This window comes from Hippoglossus hippoglossus, chromosome 15 (assembly GCF_009819705.1).
Source record: "Hippoglossus hippoglossus isolate fHipHip1 chromosome 15, fHipHip1.pri, whole genome shotgun sequence".
Lineage (NCBI taxonomy): Eukaryota > Metazoa > Chordata > Actinopteri > Pleuronectiformes > Pleuronectidae > Hippoglossus > Hippoglossus hippoglossus.
Window position 1 is genome coordinate 15,091,795 of NC_047165.1, and position 11,514 is coordinate 15,103,308.

The following is an 11,514-nucleotide window of genomic DNA, read 5'->3' on the forward strand; positions in this document are numbered from 1 at the left end:
CACTACAACGATGACAAATATCATTTGACCATAGTGTTACTTCCAGGTTAGACAGAAGTATACATAACAAGGATGGCCCTCAGTAGAGAACATACCTCAGCCACGGCCCAACAATCCCCTTAAACTCAATCAAGCTGCACTAAATTACACACACTTATAGAAATCAGTACCCAAAACATGCCTGATTTTTTTCATTAATAGATCAATTAATTATTTCTTGGAAAATCAGTGAAAATGTAAAAAAAAAAACAAAGAAATGTTTTGTGAAAGGGGTGAAATCATTGGTGGTAATAAGTAAATGAGAAAACTGTTTAAGAATCGAAAACTAATACATTTGTTTTGCAGGTTACTTCAATGTAAAGCTGAGAGGAACCAGACCTCTCTCATTATGAGCCCACACAGCGTTTCTCTGTTTTAGGGTTTTCCCCTCAAAGACATAGTGATGGTTTTATTACCTCAACCACAGAGGTTATATTTTCACCCGTCTGTTCAGTTTGATTGTGAACAGAATCCCGCAAAAACTACTCAACATATTTTTACTAAACTTGGTGGGAGGATGGGATATGGACCAAAGAAGCACCCATTCAAATTTGATGCAGATCCAGATCAGGGAGCGGATGCAGGACGTTTTATTTTAACATTCCAAGTTAGGTCGTTTTAAAAAATATTTTTCAACAATTTCCTAGGGAATAACTCATAAATCTTGATAAAAAAAATGTGGACATGTTAAAGGGGATGGATATTTATGAGTACAATTTGTTGCAGATCCTTGTGGATTTAAGTGTGAGGGGGCTTTGTTCCACCACAGTAACTTGATATATTTTGTCACAGATCTGGACAAAGGAGCGGATCTAGGAATGTTTTCATCACTTTCTTTAACATGGGGTGATGGGACCCTTGGGGGGTATTCAGCATTCTACTTTCATAACCGTGTCATTGCAGTTTAAGTTTACTGTTTGGTCTTTTAAACCAAATACTGTGGCAGATTTCCAAATGTGTCTTATTTTAATGAGAACAGTACAAGAGTTCTTAAAAGTGTCGTTAAAACCCATCATCACGTCATTGTGCAGGCCAATTTCTAAAAGTCAAACCAGAATGGTCTCCATAAAATTACTTGTAAAGTTGACATGACAAATTTGTTTTTATATGTTCTGTTGTTTCAGCTTCTTAGTTACAACCACATTAAGGTCTAATGGCTTGAGAGAAAAAATACCACAACTGGGCTTCATTCAATCTTGCCTGTTAATATTTCAGTCCCTGCGTTTCATTGTCATTCATCATAATTTTCTTCACAATAGCCTTTTCATTCAACAGATCCAACCTCTCAAATCTGGTATTTGCAAGACAGCTTTAAAAACAGACTTTAAATCCATAGTAAAATATGTGGTGTGTTTTTATTGCCAAATTAATACTGAAAAGCATAGATCAGGAAACAAACACTCATGTGTATTCATTTCATATTTAATCCGAGTGTACAAACTTCCTGAGAAGGAAGAGACAAGAAAACTGCTGGTATGAAAAGTTTAAGCCCAGTTATTCAACACTCGAGAAAAATAATAATTTAAAAAAAGTCATATTATCCAGACACCGCTCCACCTCTGGAGTTATGAAATAACAGGAATGAGCCACGACCCATCTGTACAAATAATCAAAGGTCCACTGCAGGTGTCTGCAGTTTTATGTAACAGGAGGACAGCTTGCCCTCGTAAACACAACTATTCCATGTTTCCAACTTCAAAAAGTGACACTATGAACTCATTCGGATGATCAGCTTGTGCTTGTGCTAACCACATCACTTTAACTAGTGTGTTATAACATGGGACGGCCCGGACAGAGGAACTGCTGTCACATTTACTCGAGACAACAAACATGAAGAAGATGACGACAGTGTTCCAACTCCAAAACTCCGTCGACAAAAACACTGCACCAGCCATTTTTAAAGTGAACCATAAAAAATAAAAAAGGTTAAGACTTATCTGAAATAACATGAGCGTCATTAAAGTGTCTCTGAAACCAACACGATGACATCATCGGCAAAGACGGCAAACATGGCAAAGAAAGGAGAAACAAGCTGCAGTTTGCCATCTGCCTAATTCATCGTGAGAATGTTCAGGATCCAAGTCATTCAAAACCATGGAAGCACACATTGTTAACACACTTGGTTGAACACACAGTTTTAACAACTTATAAGTACACTTGAAAAACAAATAAATAATTAAATTTATCAACATACAAACAGTATATTGCTTCTTATTTTAGAAGACACAAAACCAGGCCACACACACACCTACAGTAGATTCAAAACATGACTGCAAACCAAATTGAACAAAACATTTGACTTTCATTTGTAGAAAATCACTGGTTTGTGCTTCTCTCAATCATTCACACATCAATACTGAGGATGCTGGGAAGTTTCAAAGACATGAACACTTTATATACTCTCAGATTCCTGAACAGATTCGGGCCCTAGACAAGAACAACATGTAGGCACAGATTTGATCTTCAAAAGTGCATTAGAGCAAATGTTCTATTTAAAGTTTTTCAATTTTCTTGTCTCAGATTTTAAATGGTAGCAACAACAAAAAAAAATATTTATCAGACAAAGTCACATGTAGTGTTACTGAAATCGTTTACTTTTGCAAAATTAACTATGTATAAATATTTTTTGGAGAACTATCAATAAATCATTCTTTTTGTTAATTACTCAGAAAAGGGCCTTTTCATTATTTTTCCTCATCATAGGCCTATATTTGTTTTCGTTTTTTTACAACCAACCCATTATATGTGGATACCGTCAAAAAGACACTTAATGTTTATAAGTTAAAGTACGTCCATGCATGTGGTCCTTAATTCGCTGATAAAATAAATTCAAATAACATGGATAAATACAACGTGTCATACGAAATGAAACATTCTCTTTGGAAAGAAAGCCTCAGAACTGATCTTATTAGGGAAATGATGAACCAGTTGGTCAGTGAAAAGACCCTTCTTCCTCTGGTACAGTTCTTCAGAAGTTGAGGAAATGAGCAGAGCTCCTCCTGAATTGCGACCTGCACCACCCTGCGAAGTAGCACACATTCAGGAGGATCCCCTGAAAAAGCTAAATGGCACTGCACCACCACCCAACTGGAAATCCTGGAGAAGACCCTGGTGCAGAGTCAGCGACACCTGCTTTTGTTCTCCCTCCATGTCAGCTGAAGGCCAGAAATGTTCCGTCTCACTCCAGCTTTGACATCTCATACTTTGTTGTCATGATTTCCTGGAAAAAATAAAAGAATATAAACTATACATTCTATATTTTATCAAATTTGAATTTTCAATTGTTATTGCCTTGTATATAGAATATAGAGAACACAATGTACTGTTGTCTGTCAAGCTTTCTTTCTCTCACAGCAGTTTACCAGTCACATTTATCATTTATCTTTGAAACTACTGGTCCTTAATTTCAGATTTTATCCGATAAATTAATGAAAATTGGCTGAAAAAGCTGACCCCGGGTGACTTTTGCAAACTTGTTTTAAAAAGGAGATTCTTGTAAAAGTCGTCCTAAATGCATTTCATGGCGATGCACATGATGTCATGCTGAAAGAATAAGGCTAAAGCATTTCCAAAACGTAAACGTCATCATCCTCACCAGCTGATAGAATGGAAAAGAAGAAAAAAACATTTCTCTTGGATTGCAGTGTAACGAGTAAAACATCATCCTCAAATTCTTTAACTCCACACTATATTTTGGAGTGGGAGGAAAAACAGACACAGTGGCCTCTAAGGGTTGAAAGGTATTTATAAAAGGCGCCCTGGGTCCTGTCACTGCGTCCTAAAGTCACTACTAATACAGCAATGTAAAATGAATCACTATCATGATGCTTTCTTGCTTTCTTTCTTTCTTTCTTTCTTTCTTTCTTTCTTTCTTTCTTTCTTTCTTTCTTTCTTTGTTGAATGTTACCAAGCTCCACGTTTCTACACTATCTGTGGTTATGTGTTATGTCTACATCCTGTTTTGAGTATTTAAAAGTGAGTTCATACCTCGTCTGAGTCGAGTAGGACTGGAAGAGCTCTGCAGGAACAAAAAGGACCAAAGAGACACTGTGTTAGAATCAAACGTCTGAAAAAAACCTCACTGGATGAATACAAATCAATGTGATATGATGCTTACACATCAGCAAGAGAGCTGGGAATGTTGTCCTCCACCCACTTCAAGTCATCCTCCTGGACAAGTAGAAACAGGGTTTTAAAACAAAAAGAAGTCAACACTGCCATCTGCTGACATGTGGACTGCATTTGAAACTCCTATTGTGTATTCCTAATATTCAATACACAACACCAAACACAACAGTGGTACTTACTGCGTTTGTTTCTGCAGGCTTCACTGTGCCATTTGTGTCACCTTTAGTTGATCTCAACTTAATGCCATCTGCTGTGAATTTTGAAAAAACAACAAAGATAAATAAATACAGCAAGACTATTAGAGACAGCAACTGTCTGCAGTGTTCAGGTTAAATATAAGATGTCTGTGAGGTTGCTGTACCAAGATTTGTAGAGGTGATGAACTCTTCGATCTCATCGTCTGAGTCATCAATGAGAGGTGTGAAGGCATACCTGTGGAGGATGGATGTAGTGATTAGGAGTGTCAGTTCTCAGTTCTCAGAACTCAGTTCATGTTGTTGAAATCTACAGTCATAATGTATTTCTTGCCTTTGGTTGTTTGCCGATGGTCTCCATAAAAACATAATGACGAGCAGAATGATGGAGAACAAGAACCTCCAGAAAGCGTCTTCCACCCACAGCTCGATCCAATCCTGTACACAAAAACAAATATCAATAAAACTAAAATATTAAATCATTTATTTTTTAGGATGAATATGATTAAAAACATACTCACAGACTGACAATCTGCAAGCCGGAATTTTGTTGTTGTCCAGCCCATGAAAATGATTGAAGCTGAGGAAAGCAAAAGCAAAGTTTGAGACACAAATCTTCTGTTGTTTTGAGGAGACTGAATGTTTTTACAGGTTTTATAAACAAATAACTAGAAATCATTACAGTATACTTACTACACTCTAGTCTGATTGCAACTGTATTGTCGTACCACTTACCAATCACAGCAAATATCAGCGTGTTTGTAAAGTGCCTGTAGAGAGACAACTTGACAGGGTTTCTCCTCAGCTTCAGAGTCTTGATGGTTTGTGCCAGGCTGACAAAGATGTTAGTGGCAGTCAAGGTAAATATGTGGGAAACATTGTACAGAAACCATTGGACCTTATAACCTCTACATGCGACTAGATATTGTAGAGAATATCCATGTTTTGCATCTTCCTGCTAAAACAAATTCAATTTTTGTCCATTAACTGACTCACAAATGAATGAAGTAAATGATAGAGTGGTCTCTTCACTTACCCATTATAACTAAGTATCAGAATGTATGTTACCGTATGTGTGTGATTTTGAATGGATGTGGTTCTGACTCAGTTTTGTGACAGTCTTTACCTTTACAATGAGATGGAACCACATGTTAACACCATCAGGACGTAAGGTCATTTAATTATGCAGAAAAATAGTATCATTATTTTAAGCTAGAAAAACAGAAACAATTTCCCAGTCACTGTTTGTACAAAAAAAGGTTACATTTGAAATACATAAACCATAATGCATAATTCCTACCTTAGTGGCTTCCATATTAATTTCACCTTTAAACAGGAGCACCTGTAATGGGCGTTGCTGGGTCATGCAAATCCTTAATTTTGCCCATTCAGACCTAGATAGTCCATTAATATCAGCAAAGCAAATAGCACTGATTGTGTGAAGAACAAAAAGAGACAGCCAGTGCAGGAAATTTGAGTTAAACCACCAACCAGAAAAAAAAAAATCACTTGTTGCGAAACTCAGTAGAAGATGTATGATTATTAATGCAAGGCCATATCTTCAGAGATGTGAACGGCTGCTGGTCAAACTATCCTGGTCTAATCTGGGCCCGTGTGAAGGAGGAGAGGACCAGAGGGGAACCACATAGGGAAAGGTTGTAGGTGCACAAAAGGATATCCACCAGCATAGAGAGGAGTCAAGCAGAGCCAGGGGAATGTTGGCCAGCAGGGCCAAGTCAGAGTCTTTCGCCTGGAAGGGAGGGCAGAGCACCACCAGAGGACACAGGGACAGAGGTGACAGATGTGGAAAAAAAATCACAGAGAGGATAGATGGTACAAAAAAGAAGCAGCACAGGAAGTAAAATTATAGAATCATTCCAAAAAAGTGCAAAGAGGAAGATCACCAAATCATTCAACCCAAAAATGCAAGAATGCTCAGCGTCACTTAGGTTTAATCAACTAACAAATATGTCTGTTTCGTTTGGTATTGTCTGTGGTGCTGAGGTGTACACACTGGAAGGATATGAACCAGATGGCACAGGAGTCAAGCACAGCCAGACAAATAGCTGTGATGAGAGAAGGGCCATTGTCTCTATCCTTGAATTTTACCCGGAAAATAAAGACAATACAAAAACTGAAAGGTGAGTTTTACTATAACAACAATCTGACAAACCACAAAGCTTTAGAACTGATCATTTAAATCAACAACTGGTGACACAATAAGTCAACTCACTGATCATTAGAAACTTGATCAAGATAATGTAAGATTGTCGAAAAGTTGCTTTTAATTTGCTAATTAACACAAGATCTCAAATTTCAGTTTGCAATTCCTCTTCTTTAGATCAAAATGTAAATATCTGTAGGTTTTTATGATTCTTGGTCAGATAATATTTAACCTCTGGTTGAAGTTTGTTACTATAACTAATATTTCCATAGACTAATATCAATGAAATCAATCTCTACTTACCCCAGTAATCCTCAGGACACCTTCAATGCTTGCAAAGGCAAAGTAGAGGACACCGAGCCCCACGACTCTATGCATCACTGTCCCCAGTCGAGGCCTGAAACAAAAAGAGAACAAAATAAAAAGAGTTTGTTACCCGATTTTTTCATTAAACAAACTGTATCCTGTATCTGTGTCAAAGTGTTTGCTGACATACTTTACAATTCCATAGCCAAGACTGACGATGATGACGAGCAATCGAGCCAAAGTCCTCTTGAGGGCAGAGACCAGCTCGGCAAAGATCAACAAGCCTGAAGCTAAACGCCACAGTAACAGAGATAAAAAAGAAAAATGAAAAAATATTAAAAACAAATATCCTCATATCTCAGATGAAAATGGTTTAAATAATTTGTGACGCTCACAAGCAGAGCCGACAGCATTGGTGTTTTCGTATTCAGCGCAGAAGACGGCCATCTCCACCATCCCGAGGAATATGACGCCTGCGATCCAGAACTGGATCCTCAGCAGATCCTTCCAGTAGCACGCTGCCCAGGCAAACCACAGCAGGGCATAAAGGATGTACACGATGCACATCACCATGTAGAACTACAAACACACGGAGAGAAAGGAGAGAGGAGTTAGTCCAAAAACACATGTGGGAGCAGTTGGTTTTCATTAGCTAGAAACCAAATTCCTCAAAAAATGGACAATTTGTCCAAAAACATCTTCAGAGGGCCGACTCTTCATCCAGTTTCAGGGAGATTTACGAGGGTCTGTTAACTGTAGCACACGTGAACATGGTGACACTCAGAGACACATTTGAAAAGTATTACTGTCTCTTCCCACGTAAAGCTGCACATGATAATCCAGCAACCCTCCATGCTTTTCTGATAGTTGATAAACACATTCAGTTTTGTAATTTTACAAGAAATCATATCTTGTTCTTTGAATTCAGATGTTGCTCTTGCGTTTTTGAAATGTCACCCACTTCCTTCCCTATACTGTGAAATGCACTGGGCTGACCAGAGCTACAACTGTATGTATTTCTGTATTTTAGGTGAGCTGTCCATTTAAACCAGTGGACACATTTTTTGACTCTGAACTGTAGAGTGTGCTGTAAATAACCAGTTCATTTATAACATGCACATACCCATAAAAGTAAAATAGAATCCTCCTTTATAGCCAGGAAAGAATTATGGATATATAATACCATTGTACATGTATTTTACAAATTAGTAATTAGTGTTTATGACATGAATCATCTACTTACAATCATGAGAGGCCACTCTGTGATAGAAATGTAGCCATGGCTGCCTTTCATCACCACATTCACTGGAAAAACAAAACCCAGACAGTAAACAAATGAAGTGTGACAGTGTTTCCCAACAAAAAGTTTGCTGGTTGTGACGAGTCCATTAATCTGTTGCTTCAGAGTCGACTGCAAAACAGCTTTGAAATTACAAGTTACTATCTGATTATGGAAATCATTTCGGCATGTGAATGCACCACTGTGGCAAACATTAAGACCTCATTCAGATCTGGTATTAACTTGCTACCCGAGTCATCAGATCACAAGTGAACGCAACCAAATATGTACTGAATGCAGCCTGAGATCCTATCACTGGGGTGGTCTGGACCACATTCTTTTCTCTGTATAAACACAAATGCATCCTGAGACACATATGAAGGGCCGCCTAGTCATCTGACGTCGCTACAGTTTCACAATGAATCAAATGTATTTTAATGCATCATTTGTTTTGTGGGAAAGGACACAATATCAACTCTGACCACTACATGGGGAAAATATTTCTTCATAGCAGATCTGCTCAGCTCATTGATTCATTCAGTCCCTCCTGACTCCACTCGCTCTCCCCTCTGTCACACTTGTACCGTCATACACACAGACAAATCCTACACATCTGTTAGCTCAGACTGGGTGAAGACAGCATCATTTTGTGTTCAGAAACATAAAACGACACATGTGGCTATTTGCATATAGAGCAGGGAGTGTGAGAGCCGATCACATGTGATCACAGGAGACACATTCAGGAATTTTTAATGTCAACTGTGAACACAAGATCTTTACGCTGTCCACTGATGATCAGATCTCTCAAGGCTCTTGTCAATACCAGGTCTGAACAGGGCCCAACAGTCAATCTGTGCTTCTAACTGCAATTCCGTACTAGGTCAAATAAATTAGTTAAATGCTCATGATGTCATTAGGTCTTTAATCAAATCTCACCTGTTAAATTCCAGTTAGAGTCCTGTTTACTGGGCACAATCTTAACAACCAGCAGGTACGGCCCATCCTTCCATGTGGTGGCAATGACGTTGTCTTTGATGTTTACACTGGGATTCTTTGTGGCGCTGTTGCTCTCATACTCCTCAGTAATTAATTTTGTTTCATTTTCATCCTGCAGTGTTACAAACAAAAATAATTTTATCAAAATAGTTCAATCCAAAGTATGTGGAAACTATTAAGGAAAAAACACATTAAATAAAACGTGTTTTCAGTTTATCACTTCATGAATTCAAAGAGACAAGTTATTTTCTCACTGGCACTTTAGGTGGAACAATTGGTCGTGGGTCTGCTTTGGCTTTCTGAAAAACATAGGGTGTTATTAGATTCTATAATACCGAAAATAGATCATAAAGAACAGATGTATGTGACTACACTGAGGAGAGTAAATAAACAAACTTACTTTGAGCATCGGGAAAGAGCGTAGTGCACTGTTACACGTCACAGGCCTGTACTTGTGTTCGATGAACTCTCCTTGTCCGAGGGGATTTGGATCCAGGCCCTCTCCACGACTCAGAGGCGTTCTCTCATACATTTCCTGCAGACAGTGGCAGTCACGGTTCAACATTCATAAACAATAGAGTCTAGGCTGATACACTGTCTGGTAAGTAGTGGGCTATTAAGGTCCTGTACTTACTTCAATGTTGCTGAATTCATTGTGACAGGGGTAGTATTTTAAATACCAGTGAATGCTGAAGGTCACCTCCTCGGGACAGCCAAACGACACAACTAAAAAAGATGGCGGAGGACACAAGTGATGATAAACACAAGGGGACTAGAATTATCGTGGTGGGTTGTGTGCACACTTTCTATGTCTTACCTTTCAATTCAACATCAGTGTCTTTAAACATGGATTTTCTTAACAGCAGCGGTCTTGAGGTCTGTAGAATAGTAAACAAGGTTTGTGAGCCGGAGAACTGGTTTTCTTATCAAACAGGATATCAGACGAAGTGGAAACTTTAACATAATACTGCAGGACGCAGACGACAGTAAAGGGGAAACTGAGACTTCTCACTGCTTAAATTATTGATCGAGGCTTTCTACCTCTTCTTGGATCAAGTCTGTGACCTGGGTCTTAATACTGATAATCAAGAGGAATAGGTCTGATATACAGGAGTGAATAAGTCCACTGTAGATCATATTTCAGTTGCAGGGTTGTTAATAGGGAAAAAGCAAACCCTTTAAGTAAACCAGAACTCCCAGTTCAAACAAGGATGTGGACTCCGGTATTGTTTGAGGGGTGGAAGCAGGATTAGACACGGATATACGTTGTAGTTTATCTTGCTAATTCGGCTAAATAGTAAAACAATAAACCTTTGAACTGCTGTTTAACATAAGCTGTAGGAGCTAGTTAGCTAGAGCTCATCAGCTTCTCTTCTCGGGGCTAATTAGCCATCTTAACAACATGCTCCACTATTTCTGTTTGGCGCACCTTGTCAAAATCTATGAAGGATATAAAGTTGAGTAAAAGAGTGTTTATAGCGGTGGTGTTACCACGGGACAGATACCACGACTGGTCCCACTCCCACAGCTGACATGGAGCTAGCATAACAAGGCTAACGTGGCTAACGCTAGCAGCCCGGTGCTGTGGCTACCCAGCAGGTTAGCTTCTACTCACATTTACAAGGGTGGACCTCCACAGTCCGGTCTCTGGAGCTGCGACAGCCGCGTGTATGGAGCTGAGTAAACCCAGGAGCAGGACTCCCCACGGGGGGAAAACTCCTCCGGTCGCACAGCTCCACGTCCTCATCCTTACCGCGGCAGCCATGTTCACTGTGGGATCCGAGGCTGAGCTGCAGGGGGCGCTGTGAACGCAGCATCAGTCTTGACTACTTCATTATGACATTACATAGTGTAAAACTGATGAAAAATACTCTAACATGCCTTTATATATCTCCACATTTGCTGTCAGCCATCACACTGACTCTTACATTCGCCCATAATAAGATGTGTTTTTACCATGCAGGCATAAAGGTCAAATAGAGGCCATTCTCTGTTTTCACTTTCTTTTTATCCATATATCCATTGTTCCTCCTTTGCCACGTTCGTAAAGCACATTGACTCAGACCCTGTTGTTTTCAACGTGCGATATGAATAATTCTGACTTCAGTTACACTTTCAACCTTCCTGCTCCTTTTGTATCCACAACAAAACTAGAAGTACAGCTGTTTTAGTGAACATAGATTTTTTTCCCAGATTCATACACTGTTACTGTGACCTCCGACCACTGAAATCTAATCAGTTCATCTTTCATTTCCGGCAGACTTGAGATTCCATGTTCAAAAGGAGAAAAACATGTTTTTTAAGGCTAATGTGACCTTGAACATTTGTGCCAAATTTGAAGGGTTCTTAAGAAAAAGCCTTGACGGGGGAAAAAATTTGTTTTGTGAGGTCACAGTGACCTTGACGTT

The 11,514-nt window shown here is 39.0% G+C and overlaps 1 protein-coding gene across 3 annotated transcripts; it reads right to left on the reverse strand.

Annotated features, from left to right (window-relative positions):
* Positions 1 to 1,442: 1,442 nt before the first annotated feature.
* Positions 1,443 to 10,905, reverse strand: tmem87b (transmembrane protein 87B). Of its 3 annotated transcripts, none has more exons than XM_034608990.1 (19): positions 10,722 to 10,905; positions 9,924 to 9,984; positions 9,741 to 9,832; positions 9,507 to 9,641; positions 9,361 to 9,405; positions 9,047 to 9,218; positions 8,075 to 8,136; positions 7,227 to 7,410; positions 7,022 to 7,121; positions 6,829 to 6,922; positions 6,040 to 6,111; positions 5,097 to 5,205; positions 4,883 to 4,941; positions 4,696 to 4,799; positions 4,529 to 4,599; positions 4,347 to 4,417; positions 4,157 to 4,209; positions 4,027 to 4,057; positions 1,443 to 3,259 (listed from the first exon to the last, which is right to left on the reverse strand). In XM_034608990.1, exons 1-19 carry the CDS (start codon positions 10,869 to 10,871, stop codon positions 3,218 to 3,220), a joined length of 1,707 nt encoding a protein of 568 aa, XP_034464881.1. In that variant the 5' UTR covers positions 10,872 to 10,905; the 3' UTR covers positions 1,443 to 3,217. The 3 variants fall into 3 exon arrangements, 2 of the variants coding, with proteins under 2 accessions (XP_034464881.1, XP_034464882.1); XM_034608991.1 differs by lacking the exon at positions 6,040 to 6,111 and adding an exon at positions 6,387 to 6,458; XR_004616298.1 differs by lacking the exon at positions 1,443 to 3,259 and adding an exon at positions 3,471 to 3,873 and having other exon boundaries at positions 3,922 to 4,057.
* Positions 10,906 to 11,514: the final 609 nt, after the last annotated feature.

Coding starts and splice junctions, on each gene's coding strand:
- tmem87b (XM_034608990.1), bottom strand. CDS start 10,871: ATGGCTGCCGCGGTAAGGATGAGGACGTGGAGCTGTGCGACCGGAGGA. Junction 5,206..6,039: donor ACTCCTCTCTATGCTGGTGG/ATATCCTTTTGT, acceptor ACTGCCACTAAC/ATCTTTGTCAGCCTGGCACA. Junction 4,942..5,096: donor GCTGATATTTGCTGTGATTG/GTAAGTGGTACG, acceptor TGCTTTCCTCAG/CTTCAATCATTTTCATGGGC.